At 44.1% G+C, this 16,206-nt stretch overlaps 1 protein-coding gene across 1 annotated transcript in view; it reads left to right on the top strand.

The window, feature by feature from the left end:
- Positions 1-16,206, top strand: part of HMCN1 (hemicentin 1) — a 164,245-nt gene that overhangs the window by 16,719 nt on the left and 131,320 nt on the right. Inside the window, exon 2 of the mRNA XM_036388148.2 lies at positions 14,370-14,440. Within this exon, the coding sequence (XP_036244041.1) occupies positions 14,370-14,440 (71 nt within the window). The remainder of the gene's footprint in view (positions 1-14,369; positions 14,441-16,206) is intronic.

Here is a 16,206-nt window from a genome sequence, read left to right as displayed (position 1 = left end):
TCGTTTAGTTTGGAGACCTCAGGCACAAAGTTAAGCAAAACACTTTGGAATGTTTTTATATATATTCTGTTGATTTTGATACCCTTTTCACATATCCTTAAGTGTTTCCTGAGTGAGACCTGAAGATTTTCCTCTGGCTGCAAAGGGGATGTTTGGCAGAACTGATGATTTAAACCTGAGCCATCCTGCCATAATCATTTGGATACCATTTTGTACTGTAGATACCTGAACAAGATCTTCAGGAGAGGCTGGATGACTCTCCATGTCTGTACCTGAATAGCTCCTGAATTCCATGAAATGACAAGTCTTCGCTGTGACCATTCCAGTGGGCAGTTGGTACAAAAAAATGGTGCCATGAGCCTGCCCAACAGGCTGTTGTTTAAAGAATTTTAGTGATGCCCTTGCAATCTTTGTTCCTTGGCCTTCATGTTCAGGAAAATTGCCTTGACTCCCAATGTATGCAGGAATTCCATGTTGGTTTGTGAATGTCTTAAAGACACTGGATGGGAGGCCTGAGAGAGTTTGCAGCTCGAGCACTGAGAAGCACAGCAGGGCAAAGACAGGACCAGTCTCTAAGGGAAGGATTGAAGACAGGCTGGGAGAGCTGTGGGAGTTCACCTAGAGAAGAAAGGTTTCTGGGGAGACCTGAGAGCCCCTTCCAGTGCCTAAACGGGGTTCCAAGAGAGCTGGAGAGGGGCTTGGGACAAGGGCCTGGAGGGGGAATGGCTTCCCATGGCCAGAAGGCAGGGTTAGATGGGATACTGGGGAGAAGTTATTCCTTGTGAAGGTGGGGAGGTCCTAGCACAGGGTGCCCAGAGAAGCTGTGACTGCCCCTGGCTCCCTGGAAGTGTCCAAGGCCATGTTGGAGGGGCTTGGAATAACCTAGTGGAAGGTGTCTCTGCCCATGGCAGGGGCTGGAATGAGATGAGCTTTAAGGTCCCTTCCAAACCCAAGCCATTCCATGATTCCATGCCATTCACTGGTGGCATCCTCAGTGACTGTACTTGCTGCAGCAGCTCAGGAATTAGCACTCACCCTTCACTTGTGTTGACTCATGAGGGGAGTCAACTCCTCTCAACCACTTCAAATATTCAGTGTGAGCTGTCAGACTGTATTTGAAAGGACCTGCCAGTTCAGGGAGTGGGTTTTCTTCCAGACACAATGCAGACCCTGAGAAAATATACTTTAGATTGACCTACACAAACAGTGCAAGTCAGGTGGTAACATTGATTTTTGGAGCTTGATGCCTTTATGGTCATAGATCCAAATTCCCCAGAGAAGATATCTTTGTGCTCTGTGTTGTATAAACAGGCTGAACTAGTTTAGTGAAAACAATCATCATGGTAAATGCTTCTGTTTTTAAACTGTAATCATTCTTTTAGAATAAGTTTGGTAATTATTTAGCAATTGATTATTTCATTGCCCTGTGAGAGTTCCATGTTTTTCCAGTAGTCAGCTGAGTACATTCCAGTCTGTTTGGGCTAGGCCAGATGGAGAGTAAAACTGGGAAATACAAGGTTCAAGACAAATGGGTTAGTCTAAATTAATTTCTATTGAAACATAAATAGTGGCATTATTTCAAACAAATTTTACAAGATGACTGAACAGAAAAAAAGGTTTTGCCTAATGTATTCCTGTTTAGCTGATTAGGACAAAAAAGTTAATGTTCTCATCCTCTATCCCTCTTCCCTCTCTGTTCACATCTGCTTTTTGAGTTATTTTGGAGCATGCTTGCATTTTTACAGCAGTAAAACTCTGTGGAATTTTACAACTCACAGATAATATTTAATTTTTCCCTCTCTTCCACAGCTTCCTAAAAACTACTGAGCACTGAAACCTGCATCAAGAGCAGAAATATTCTGATGCCTTTTTTCTTCTTCTTCCAAAGCCCTGAAACAGCTTTCTTCTAGGGAGGTGTCCCAGTGCTCCTGTGGGCTGTGCTGTGTCTGTGTGTCAGAGCAGGGGCACTGGGCCCGTGTGGGGAGGTGATAGAGATCTGCACAGCTGGGATTCTGCTGCTGGGCAGACAAGGCTGGGCAAAGCTGCCCGGATTAGCAGCTCCCCAGTTAAGCTCTCGTGGATCCTGCTGTAATGAGCTGCCCGGAGTTCTTGCTTGTGTAGAGGAGCTGGCAGAAGGCAGCGTGGTTGTAAGGGAGCTTGTTATAAACGACTCAGACCCTGAGTGGGGATGAGTTATAAAAAGTTTTATTGAGAACTAATAAAAAAACACAAAGCAAAAGGGACAGCACTGGGAGCGTGGTTCGATGCCAGGGGCTCGTTCACAAAATGGCGGCTACGCCTTTTGTGCACCTGGGAATTGCATCAGCAACATGAATATTTATGAGTGGTCATACATATTTTAATATTATTCTTAGATGTAGTTGGTCTCTCCCAAAGTCTGCCAGCTGACCCTGCTCCATCATGCATTGGTGGAGTCCTTCTCACAGCTTGATTGGAGGTGAGGGGTTACCATGCCAAGTTCCACCAGGGACGAGTGTCCCCCATCCCCGGCTGTCCCGTGCAAAGGGCGCAGCCTGGCCTTGGACACTTCCAGGAATGGGGCAGCCACGGCCTCTCAGGGCAAGTCCTTCAGCTTGCTGGGGCAGCTCATCTGCTTTGAAAACTTCTCATAGCCTTGAGGGTTTAGGTAGACTCTGAAGGATGATGAAGAAAGGACCTGATGAGCTTTTTAGGGTTCTGTGTCCTGCATGGATCCAGGTCACACTGAGACAGTGACATGCTCTGAGTTCTTGGCTGAGCTGCTGGTGATGAACCCTCAGAGCTGCTGTTTCAGAGCTGGAGAAGCTGAAATTCTGAACCTGAAATTCTTCCTGAAGAAGTGCATGGCTCTTCTTGCTTTTGGCTTCTTTCTGGTCTTTTCTCAGTTGACATTTAAAGCTATATTGTTATATAAGACAGGAGGGAACAGCTTCAGGTTGCTCCAGGGGAGCTTTAAATGGATATTAAGAAAATTTCTTGCCTCAAAGGGTTGACAAGCATTGGAATAGGTTGCCCAGGGAAGTGTCACCATCCTTGGAGGGATTTAAAAGCTGTTTGGATGTGTCACTTGTGGATGTGGTTGGTGGTGGCCTTGGCAGTGCTGGGTCAATGGTTTGACTCCATGATCTTAGAGGGCTTTTCCATCCTTAATGATTCCATGATTCTCTATTATAAGGTGTTTTGCTCTCTGACTGAGATGTCAATTTTATATGACAAATGACTGTGGGCAGAAATGATGCTTAGACATGGATTGGGGGATTGTTTACATACCACACAGTTTACATAAGTCAGTGAATGTGCCGATTGTCTTTCCAAAGTGACAACTAAAGATGTGCGTCTTGCAGCCAGACCCTCAGCAGCACTGAGTGTGAGACTTCAGTGCAACAGGATTCATTTACCAAATTGTCATTCTCAGGGCTTGTGTGACTACTGTGGGGAGAAGTTCTGGTTTTCAGTTCTCCTGGCAGATGAAAACCATGAAATGAGTGCAGTGCTGCGGAGGGGGGAGAAGAGCCTCTGTGCCTCTGTGTAGATGGCTCCCAGCAGCCCAGCTCCAGGGACTGCAGCCTGTCCCAGGGAGGAGAGCTGTGTGCGCTGCTGGGCCAGACTCAGAGCTGGGAAGAGCCAGAGGCAAGGCATTCTGACTGCTGTGGCCCATGGAGAGCCAGGAGACACATGAGACCACTGTCACCACTGAGCTATTCTGGCAGTGTGGAGACACTGCTCAGCCTGGCCCGACTCCTTTCCCCTTCCCCTGGGTTGTGGTGAGCGTTCCAGTTTCTCAGCCTTGGTTCTCTAGACTTCCGCAAGAAGTTTATCCCTTACTTGAATGGTTTTTGCTTAAAAATGTTTTTCTTGGTGCCATTTAGAAAATGACACAATTACAAATGATGCAGGCAAAAGTGAAGGGATGGGAGAGAGCTGCTTCCAGCTGACTCGCCAGTTACCAAAGTAAACAGTGCTGTAATGAAGCTTTTGAGAGCTCATCTGGCCATGAAAAACTTGCTATATCTTTCTTTTGAAATCGGCATTTCAATCCAAACCACATATTTTTAAAAATAGAATGAAAATGTTTCAGTATCCTCTTTTTCCTGGGTTGGCTCTGTCAGATAAGTTATTTTGCAGTCTTATTTTCTGCTTCTTTTTCCCACTGCTTTCTTGTATAATAGAGTCCTGCAACAGCCCAGGTTAGAAGGCACCTCGAAAAAATCATCTGATCCAACTTCTCAAACAGAGCCTCACCAGGAGTAAGAAATGTGTCTGATAGGTAGAAATTGAAAATTGATTATTTAGAGTCTTCACTGTTTAAGTTAGTAATAGATTTTTAAAAAGAGCAGAAAGTCAATGTTAACCTGGAACACCAGTAACAGCCCTTCTTTGAACATCCTTAAAATGAGTGTTTTAATTTCAACTAATCGATGCCTCTTTATTCACAGCAGTATTGGAGGCATCACTGGACCCTTGTTAGAGCCCTAGGGATAATATTCCCAATTGGATATTGTCAGAGTGAATAATTGGTGTACACGGACAGTGTTATCTGCTGTAACATTCCGTGTTCTGTCAGCTGTACATGGATTAGTTCTGTGAAGTGGAGACTTGTCTGGAATGATACAGAGATTTGAATTTACCGTTGTAATGCCTGAAAGGACAGGGTTGAGGTTTCTAATGGTTTTACTCTGGTAATCCTTTAGCAATTCACTTTATAGTGGAATACTTGGACGGGAGCTGGGGTCTGTTCTGACTGAAATCAATAAGAACTCTGTCAGTTACTTGGAAAGAAGGCAGATGCATTTCTAGAAGTAAAAAGGAAAAAAAGAATATTTTAGGTACAGAGTAACCTCATGCAGAATATCTGAATTTTGTACTGAATGTGACACTTCTTTCTCCCAGCAGCTGGCGTCAGATTACGTGATTTTTGTTATGTCTGGAAATATGCATTCTCAAAGGATGGCAGCTGGATATATCCTAAAGCCTTTTTGAGTATCTAAATGATGATGTTCATGCACATGTATGTATATGTGTGCAGGCAGACACAGGTCATGTCCTAGAACTTTGGTTTTATTCTCCTAGAATTTTCAAAATCGAACTTTTTTCTTTCTTCCTTGTGTTCTATTGAGAGACAGGTAGCTTGGTATGAAAACTGAGGGCTCTATTTAGTAGTGCTTGAATTATTCGAGTAGGTAGGTCTGTGTTTAGTGTCTATCTTTTCCCTTTGTTTAGGGCCAATTGAGTAATGACGTGGTTTGCTGATACTTTGCTGAGCAAAGTTTAATTAGTGTTTCAAGGATTGTGTCTGACATCTGAAGGAATTCTAGCTCAGTCTTTACTTTTTCGTGTTTCTTTTAGGGAAAAAACCCTAAAACTTACGACAATGTGTTTGAGCTTCATATCCAACAGTGGTGTTTTTGTCCCAGGCCATGTAACTCCTTCCAGCCAAAGAAACTTCCAGAGACCCATTTAAACCTAATAGACCATAGTGTATCCATGGTCAGATGCAGAGCCACCGAGGGGATCGGGGCATGGAGCCCCTCTCCTATGGGGAAAGGCTGAGAGCATTGGGATTGGTCAGCCTGGAGATGAGGAGCTCTGTGGTGACCTCCCTGTGGCCTTCCAGTGCCTGAGGGGAGCCCACAGGAAAGATGAAGAGAGACTTTTTACATGGGATGGAGGGACAGGACAAGGGGGAATGGCTTCCCACTGACAGAGGGCAGCATTGATTCAGTGTTAGGAAGGAATTGTTCCCTGTGAGGGTGGGGAAGCCCTGGCACAGGGTGCCCTGAGAAGCTGTAGCTATACCCTATTCCTGGAAGTGTCCAAGGCCAGGGTGGACAGGGCTTGGAGCAACCTGGGATAGTGGAATGTCCCTGCCCAAGGGATGGAACTAGATGAGCTTTAAGATCCCTTCCTACTTAAGCCTATGATTCTATGATGATTTAAAATAAAATGAACTTTTACCATGTGAAAGCAACCCCCAACATAAGCTTGTTAAAGAGCAGGATAGGGTTAATATGGGAACATACACTGGGAGGTCCTAATGTTCCCATGGTCTTTTGGCACTTTTAAGGACTGATGGATTAGTGCCATGGTCTCCATAAAGCTTGTTAGGAGAATGGCTTCTTGAAGAAAACACTGACTGCTGCTTTATTAATAACTGGGGGGTAATTACCCCTGTTAAGTACTGTTCCTGCCTTGGGACTTTGGTTTATGCTACATGATGGGGATGTAGAATCTTTCTCCTCATCCCAGACTGAGCAGGACTGGGTTATCCTGCTCCCAGGATGCTTGGGTTGCTGATGGTGACTTATTTTGCTTACAGGGTCTGCTTTTGTGTAGCTGTGGGTTCTGAGTGCATTAGTAGTTCGTTATCCTTTGGGAAAGCAATGCAGCTGCACTTTCAGCAGGAAAGAGCCAGTTGCTTTTCAGTTTGCTGATGTCTCAAGATCAAAAAGCTGACTTGGCTTCAGTAAGGTAGCTCTCTCCAAGGATCTTCCAAATCTCTTTGAAGGAAGTAATCTGGAAATACAATCTTCCAAGCAGAAGAAGCTTTTAATTAGCCATTGTAATTGACTTAATCTATCCTGCCAATAAAAGAAGCAGTCACTTTTTTTGCCAGTCAGCCACTGAACCCCTCTTATGGTGAGGTACATTTGGGGACACAGTGGGAGCCTGAGTTCCATGAAGAAGGAGAAGGAGCTTTATGGATGAGGCTGTGGTACCCTGCAGTGCCAGGAGGCTCCCGACGGTGGAGCTCGGACATTCCTGCCCGACAGCGGCGTGGACAGCAGCTCAAAATCAATCATGCTAGATGTCACAGTAAATAAGTTCATCTTGTAATGCAATATTAAGTATAAATTGTGAGTTAAAAATTGTGTTTTAAATCCTTCCTGATTTGACTTCAGCATGGTAAGGTAATTAATCACAAAGCAGCACTGTGAAATGAGTAGTTGCATTTGTTCCTGCCCAATTCCTCAGTGCACGTTTTTATCCAGTGCCATTACAAGTGCAGAAGGAGCAGTGCCAAAATACACAGACCCATAGATGAGACAGAAATAGACCTGGACTGAACTGGAGTTCAGTCTGGAGAAAGAATTTAAAGAGCATTATGAACTGAGTTTTACTCTGCTCAGCCTGTTGTTAACAAGGGGAAATAAACACAAACAGAAAGTGAGCTGATGACCTTCTCAGATGTTCAGTGGGAGTTGGGAGCGCGGGCCAGCCCTGGGATCCAGCACTGCTCCCAGGCTGGACAGTAAGGAAGCTGTGTCTGCAGTCCTTATCAGCTGTTTGTCCTTTACTGTAGGCTGAGTGAAGCAAATTGCTCAAAGCTTTTTCCCCTTGTGTCTGCTTGTGCCTTTTGTTGTTGGAAAAGCAAAGCAGCCCCATGAACGCCAAGCACAAACCCCAAGCTCTGGGCACACCGGAGATGCAGGAGAGCACAGGCTGCAGTCCTGGACATACTCAGTGCTGGGATGGAGCTCCAGCTCAAGGCTTGCATGTCAGGGACCACCTAGTTGTAAGAGCTTCCCATAATGTCCGTGGCTCGCTCGGCCCTTGGCCTCTCTCAGGGCCTGTCAGCCGAGCTGCCAGCCGTGGCTGGGCTGGGAGCTGGGCAGCCACCCACAGAGGGCTGGCCAGAGGCAGCGCAGCCAGCTCACACACGGCACTGTGGCCCCGCTGGGAACGGACCTCCAGGCTGTGCAAAAGGCTGAGGCAGGGAGGAGGAAGGTGGGGCTGCTCCAGATTTCAGCATTCAGTATGTTTGCTTGTCCCCAGAAAGGAAAAAACCTTGATTTGTGTGCTTTTTTTGGGACATTTATTAGCCAGTAAAGTCGTTACTTTAAATCTGAAGCACATGGACTCAAGTGTTCTTTGCTCATAGTTGTGCACCAGCAATAGACAAAAACTTCTGACCTTGCAGTGGAGCTAGAGGGGATGTTCAGATGGATTGCTTCTTCAGAACAGTAATCAACCTGTGTTTCTATTGCATTGAAGCTATCTTTTTCTCATTTCCAGCCTAAGGGAGTAGTTATTTAATTAGGATTCCTTGGTTAATGTGATGTGCCACTCATGCAAAGGGTTTGAGAAGTTCCAAGACTGTTTAGTGCATCACCTATTTAAGAGAGCATTTGTAGCAAACCTGGATTTATTTTAACTATTTCTGGGTACAGGAGGTTACTCTCCACACCCTGTGGTTTCTGACTGTAGTTCTGAGAAGGTGGAGTTAACAATGTGCTGGGCAAATCTGTCCCTGATTTTTATTGTTTCTTACTGCATGTGGTTAATAACTTTTAGACAGCTACACTTGAGGCTCATAAGCTAAACTTAGTGCTTGTTGCAATAGTCAAAAGATGAGAATAATACGTTTTATACACTGTGGGTCTCCAAGTGAGCTTTCTTTTCCAAGAAATGAAGCATGTATAATGCTTTTTTTTTGTCACTGTTATTTTTATTTAAAAAAAAAGTCATGAGCTCATAACTATTAAAACAATGGGAAATAACATCACAAATGTGGCACTTGCTAAGGCACATTGCTAGTAAAGCTTGTGTTAGATCTTTGGTCACTGAGTTTCAGCCAGGCTCTGGCCACTGTCCTGAGGTGAAGAGTTTGATGCATGAGGGTGGTGGCCCTTGCCATCCATGAGGATGGAGCTTCATCAGTTTCACTGGTGCTGGGTTGGACTGCTTAGCAGGCCTCTGCAGTTCCCAGGATAATCTATCTGGTTTGTCTGTGAACAGCCAACTCAAGAAAAACTGGGTGAAAAACTGTGAGCAGTCTGACTCCTTCCTGTCTGCTGTTACACTTACTTGTCATAAGTCATGAGGCTGAAAAATGGTTTTAGAAATAAAAAGTGAGTGTGTTAAGGAAATGTGAGCTTGCTGGGCTGGTTTGGCTCATTTCTCTCTGGTTAAGAATCTGGTAAAAGTTGATCACTGCAGTTTCTGGGCTCTTCAAAAAATTCATTATAGCCAGGTTAGAATCTGAAAGCAGCTGAGTCATGAGGAAATATCATTTAGGAGGAAACTTTAAATACCCTGTTACAGGTTCTAGTGCTAAGCATCTTGGCTTACTCAGTGCTCCCTGAATCCATTGGGATGGTCATTCCCATGGGATGTGTGTTAGTCATTGGGGGGGCTCACGGCTGTAGGCAGCATCTCCAGTGCTGCCTTATGCTCCTGGAAAAATTCATCAAGGTTTCTATCCACAGCTCCCATCATCTGAATGGGAGCTGGGGCTGTCCTTCACTTCAGAGCACAAAGCACAAGGCTTTAAGTTTGGTCTTTTTTACTCCATGGTGGAGTCAGCTTCTTGGTTTGGTAGTCTACAACAGAAATTTGCAATCAGTTAAAATGGAGCAGCATTTTTTGGTACATTAAAACATAATGCTATGAAACAGCTTCTGATCCTGTGTGCATGTACTTGTCAGCTGTGTGAGGAACAAAACCATTCACTGTCATTTGAGATGTCAGTTACAAGTGGTTTTCTTCTATGTAGTTTCACCTGTGTGATGACTCCCTTTAAGGGGAAGGAGAGCCCTGTGAAGCACTTCCAGTGGCAGCCCATGAGGGATCTGTAGAGGGAAGAGCCTGCAGGACGCAATTTGCTGTTGGAAAATTGCAGATTTCTGCTTCTGTGCCCTCAGGATGGACAGCTGGCTGGAGCAGCTCTACCATTGTTCTTATTCTCTGAATTGTTGGCAGTGGCTGCTCCTAAAGGTCTTCAGAGACATTATAAGCAGAGCTTTGCAATGGATTGGATACAGTTCTCTTCTTTCTCTGAGAAGAACATGAAATCAGATAAAAATCAGTGCTCAGCACTCTTAGGAAATGGCTCTTAGGGAATAATTGTACACCAGCTTCTTCTGGCAGGGATCTTGGTTTAGGCATTTCAGCTGTTTAATCTGATTACTCCTAATCCTTGAGCCTTGCTTCATTTGTGGTGAAAATTATTTGATATACGTGTACTCATACACACACACATATATCAGTGGCCAGGTGAGGATTTGTATATGTGGATATGTGAAACCCATAGTAATCCTCTGATCTCAAAAACTGTCAGAATTGCCCAGTGCTAGACTTGTCAGTCCACTTCAAAAATAAAAAAGAATGTGGAAGATAAATGTCACACAGGTTTTTGCTGTGTATACTGTGTTATGAAGAGATAACTAAATCTACTAATAACTATAGAGATAACTATAATATTAGTTTTTGTTAGTATATAATTTATGTAGTTATATAATGGAACAGTGTAATTATTTTGGTATATATATTATATAATATTAATATTGTTATTGGAATATCAGGGATTTGTTGCTATTCTGTGGTAGGCTTTGAGGTTTTGGTTTTTTCTATTTTCCTTTTTCATTTGTAGTGTCATTGCTTTGAAATTTATATTTTTTGGAAGTATTCAAAGGTGTGGAGGACTTTTGGGGGGATATCCTTGCTTTATTTATTTAGTTAGTTAGTTTTAATTCTGGATGTGGCTTTGCATCAGGAGAACATCCTTGCTGTGAATTAGAAGAAGGAATTCTGTGGGTGAGAGCACTCCACAAGGTTTAGTATCTCTGCCAAAATTCCTTCAGCTACCATGTATCACTTAGAGCTTTCTTATTCCTTCTGGAATAAACAAATCCAGTGTTCTGAGTTGATGAGAGGTAGCCAAAAGACTTCCATATTCCTTTGCTAGATCTCCTAAAGCACCCAGCTGTCCAGAGCAGACATTTGGTGCAGATGTGTTCCGTGGTCAGGACTAGGGAAGTGCCAAATATGCAATCACCGTCAGTGCTAATTATGTGTGATTGTGTGTCATGGGGAAATCTGTGGTTTTCCCAACATGCTTGCTGCTCAGCTTGCACATAAGCATGTGGCCATTTGAGGTGTGGCAGAAAGCCATGGAAAAACAGCAGGGCCTTTTGGAATGGCCAGTTTCTCAGGTTGCTGCAGGCTTTTCTCCTTATTTACCAGTGAGATGGTTTTTACAAGACTTTCCCCAGAAAGGAAGCATCAAAATCCTTGATTTCTGTGTTACTCAGTCATGTGTTGTCATAGTTTAATTGCTTAGGTACAAGCTTAGATGCCACAGTGGCTACATTGACTTTTGTGATTCCAGTTTCAGAAGTCCAGGCTTTGCTCAGGGATGTGCAGCCATTCCTTTAAAACGTTTCCTTTTGGCTGGTACCAGTTTGTGTGTGTGTAAATCTGACTGCTAATTCCCAAGTCAGTCTGGAAGAGCTGACATTTACACTGTGAGGCCAGAGGATTGGGTTGGTGCCTCAAAAAGACTTGCTGCCATTCTTGGGCTGTGTCAGCTTTTTTACCTTTGCACAGCTCCCTCTGGGTGACCATGAAAGTTTTGGAGTAGTGAGCAGTGGAGAGACCCCCACAACAAACCAGTTCCAAATAATCCCATATCAGTCTCTAAAAATGGATTCAGATTGCAGCATGAGAATGGAAAACCACACCTCCCCATCACTGGAAATGTCCAAGGCCAGGTTGGATGTAGCTTGGAGCATCCTGGGCTAGTGGAAGGTGTCCCTGCCCATGGCAGAGGGTGGGACTCTAAGGTCCCTTCCAACCCAAACCATTCTGTGATTCTGTATTCTGTTAGAGTATTCCATGTGTCAAGCTTCACCTAAAGAGCTAATGAAGTTAAAAAGCTTATTATTTTCTTCTGCTTGGTGTGCTTACAGCATGTAGTTTCTGAGTGAATATTCTGTTTAAACTATGCTTGTTAAGTAAATTTAAATCACTTCCCATAATGCCCTTTCTTTTTTTATATTCTGGACACTTTGAAGGCCTGTGTTCACCTGTCTTGGTGAAACAGCCTTATTTGGGCTGTACTTGGAGGTCACCAAATGAGGAAGAAAGAAACTGAAGCTGGTGAAGGCTATTAAAGCTCCTCTGGCAGGCAGGTGACATAAGCTGGTGGCACAGCAGTATGTGAAGGAGAGCTGCTGGGTTTTTTTGGACGAGCTGGTGAGTGTTCAGGTGGTGAGGAGGAGCACCATCACCATTCAGACATGGCCTCGGCTGTGGAATCAGCTGAGGGCATCTGCCCTGCATGGCTCCTGTGGGGCTCTCTGCTCTGTCCTGCCCACAGCACTCGATGCTGACTGACCATGCCTGGCTCTTGTGGCCTGGGTGCCATTTCCCAGCTGAGCTCTCAGCAGAGGGCAGCTGGAGCCCTGATCCTGCAGGAAACTGGCCAGGCTCTGCTTGGCATCGGCACTGCTGGAGCCAGCCCGTGCTGCCTTTGGGGGAATAAGGCCAAGTTCTCAGCCCAGCTGACCTGATGGGCTGTTTTAGCATAGCTGAAGGAGTCTTGCCTTTCAGATCTTTATTTTATAGGGGAAGAAAGCCTTTCCAAAGGATTTACTGCTCTAGACTGAAACACTGAATCCCTCAAGGATAGGAATAATGAAGCTAGTGGGGTTACTGTATGGATAAACTCCAGTCAGTGATGTGCTGTAGAACAGTGCTTGGCAAGGGGGAGATTGGAAGCAAAACGATTTGGAGGTAGCTTTATTGCAGGTGTTGGCTGTAAAGGATACCCAAAGGAGAATAGTGCCAGGGAGAGCGGGAGCACAGCAGGATGAGGTATGTGAAGGAACAGAGTCCTTATAATGGCTCTTTTAATGGTAGTGCAGCATTTTAGTACATGGCATTCACAGATAAATGACTCACAGCCATACAAAAAATCCCCAAGGACAGTTTAATATTCTAGGAAAGGTTTTGTGTGATCTCGTGGGTGACTTTCAAAGAAATTAAACCAAAAGACATCCATAAATAGAGCTTGCCCAGCAAATACTAGTGTGATTAGAGTAGAACTTAGTGATGGCAGTTGTTGTAACTCCAGTGAAATAAAACTTTGGATTGTTTAAAAAAGAAAAATGTCTGTATTATATGGAAGATAAGTGCGTATTAACTTTTATAGAGCTTGGAAAGTTTTGTGAGGTCTGCTGAGGCAGCACTTCCCTGCAAGCTGCAGCTGTATTAAATTGGCACCGTTGCAGTTTCATGCTTGGCTTTTACCCTGACAGCAGAATTGTGCCCCATTTGCTCTGTCGGGACTCAGCTGATCTCTGAGTGCTTTGGAGCACTCAGCTGGCAGAAATCTCTTCATTTGTGTGTGTGTGTGTGTGTTTATTTATTGATTTTTGGCATAGCACCCTGACTGCGCTTGCTGAGCTGGGTGAGTGCCCATGGCCAGGGCAGCAATGCCAGCCCGGGCCAGGCAGAGAATGGAGGGCACTGGTGCTAAGGCAGATTGAGGTGAACAGGCAGGAAATCACGGCATAGGAACCAGCTGGCTGGAATCACATGTGATACCAGTCAGGAAGGCAGCTGTGTGAGGAGCAGAGGGACAGCTCCATGGGACTGGGAGATGCTCACGTGTGCTGCTGTTACACACCCCAGGCAACTTCACTTGGATGTCCTGCCCTTCCTCAGTAGCCAGACATGGCAAATGCCATGCATAAAGTTGTTTCTGCTTTGGTTCTTTCTGACAACTCCTGCTAGATGTGCTGGACTGGGGATAGGGCTCACACTGGGATATTTCTAGAGGTAGATTTTTTTTTTTTCAAGGAAGAGATGTGGCACATGTCTTTTTTTTCTTCATTTTTTTTACACGAGTAAAATTGCAAAGCCAAGTATGTGTGTTCTGTCCAAAGAGGTCTTTACATGTTTACCTAGAATCACATAGTTGTGGAATGGTTTGGGTTGGAGGAGACCTTAAATTCATCTTGTTTCACCCACAGCCATAGGGCAGGGATACCTTCCACTACCCAGGTTACTCCATGCCCCATCCAGCCTGATCTTGGACACTTCCAGGGATCCAGGGGCAGCCACAGCTTCTCTGAGCACTCTGTGGCAGGGCCTCCTCTCCCTCACAGGGAAGAGCTGCTTCCCAAGTATCTAATATCTGCTAAGTCTGAAGCCATTTCCCTTGTCCTGTTCCTCCAGGCCATTGTCCAAAGTCCCTCTCCAACTCTCCTTGAGCACCTTTAGGCACTGGAAGGCTGCTATAAGGTTTTCCTGAAGCCTCGTTTTCTCCAGTCTGAAGAGGCTCTTTCTGGAAAAATATATTATTTCTTGGTCCAACAGCATTTGTTCTGGGAATTTTTGTTCCTTTTTTATTACTAAGAACAATTAAATGCTTGATCAGAATCAAAGGTCAAAGGCTTTATGTGCCTATGAATGTTTAAGGCACATAGAAGTTGGTGATACTTGAATATTGAAGTTACCAGATTTGAAATCACAGGTTTCAGTACTGGGGATATAATTCTCTACTACTTTGAATGCTTTTAGTTTCAATTTTTTTTACTACTGTGTGTCTTTGGATAACTCTGGGTTTTTTTTGTATTTCATTCTAGAAATTGGTCCTGTGACAATAACCACAGATCCCAAGAAATTTCAGTTTGAACTTAGGGAACTTTATGTTCAGGTGAGTAACTTGTTTCCTATGCAGTTCTAGCAAAGACTGTTTCCTCACACCAGCTTTCCTCTTGTGCTGATATTCCTGCTGCAGGAATTCATGAGGATGTAGATCACTTGCCTCTGTCATTTTGCTTGCACAAACTGTCAACTTCCCGCTCATCCTAATTTAGGGTTACGAGTCATTCCTTTGTCTACATCATTGTGTGGAGACTCAGTTCAATAACACAAGAAGGAATAGTTAGGTAATGCTAACATTTAGTTGGCATTTCCATTAGTCCTGCCACTTGTCCACAGACACATTTATGGACTTTTACTGTATTATGGATATTACATTCCATGAACACCATTCAAATGAGAGGTCTGTAAGATCATCAGATTTTCCATAGGTGCTGCCTTCCCTGCCGTGTGTTACTTGGCACTTACTTATTCAAAGGCTGCTGAGAATCACAGAATATCCTGAGTGGGAAGGGACCCACAGGACCAACCCCTGTGCCTGCCCAAATAACCCAGCAATCCCACCCTGTGCATCTCTGAGAGTGTTGCCCAGATGCTCCTGGAGCTCTGGCAGCCTTGGGGCTGTGCCCATTCCCTGGGGAGCCTGGGCAGTGCCCAGCACCCTCTGGGGAAGAACCTTTCCCTGAGATCCAGCCTGACTCTGCCCTGCCTCTGCTCCAGCTGTTCCTCCAGCTGATAGAAAAGAAAGAGGAAGTACTGGAGGGGAGTTATCCTTACTGACAGAACATATGCTCCTATTGTCCTGTCTTTAACCAAGGAAAATGCTTCTGACCTGCGGTGAACCTTGCTGGAGTTAGTGGTGCCAGACAGGCTCTCCCTCAGAAACTGGCACATGATATAATGCCTGTAAAAGCAGATTGCTTGAAGATTACTTCAAAAGTTGGCAGGAGGTTTGAAATCCAGAGAAAACAATAGCTATTGCAGTTTTCTCCTTCATGGGGAAATTTAAGCTTTAAAACTCCATCCAGTTTTCATGTTTTGTTTCCTCAATAGTTGTACTGGACAGTAATTGCAGCTGTTTCTAAAAGGTGGATTATTTAGGTAAAGCTTTTGGGAATTTCAAACTCTTAATTTCTAATCAAGTTGTTTAAAAGTTTCTGTCTAATTAATTTTAAGTTTCATTTTTTAATGCTGGTTGATCGCATATTTCATAATTGCTTTCAAGATATGCTCATTCTGCTATATAGAGGCTCTCATTGACTTGTATTCATCCACTGTAGTGGTGAAGGGCCAAAACAGAAATCAAAAAATGATTAGAACAGGACTGATAGGTCATATTGCAGTAGAGAAAACATAAACACTTTCTACAGGTTTGTTACTGGTATTTTCCCAAAACAACTGATAAAAGATGCAAGAGTGAATGTTGTGGAGGTAGAGAAAATTTCAAGCTGGGTTTATTTTGAGAAAGGGCATGGACAAAATACTCTCATTAGTGAACAAAGCTAAAATTAAGGTGAAGATAAATATTTCAAGGCATCTTGTGTATAAAACATATTATATCAAAATATGCTCAACTTGTCCTCCCTGAACATCAGGGTAAGTCCAGCTCTTGTTTTCCATTCATCTGTCACGGAATAGTTGAAGGGTCTTATGGCTGACATTTGACATCAGGTAAAAACTGGGCTGTGTACATTTCACTGCAGAAACTGGGCCCTGTTCCTTTTACATTCATTGTGATAAAAGACATCCTTGGATACAGGATCAGCTTAGGGGGTATCACCTATATTTCATCTGTAATTACCCTTGAATCATTCTTAC

Source organism: Molothrus ater, chromosome 9, assembly GCF_012460135.2.
Source record: "Molothrus ater isolate BHLD 08-10-18 breed brown headed cowbird chromosome 9, BPBGC_Mater_1.1, whole genome shotgun sequence".
NCBI classification, from domain to species: Eukaryota; Metazoa; Chordata; class Aves; order Passeriformes; family Icteridae; genus Molothrus; species Molothrus ater.
This window is presented reverse-complemented; position numbering and strand designations above follow the sequence as displayed.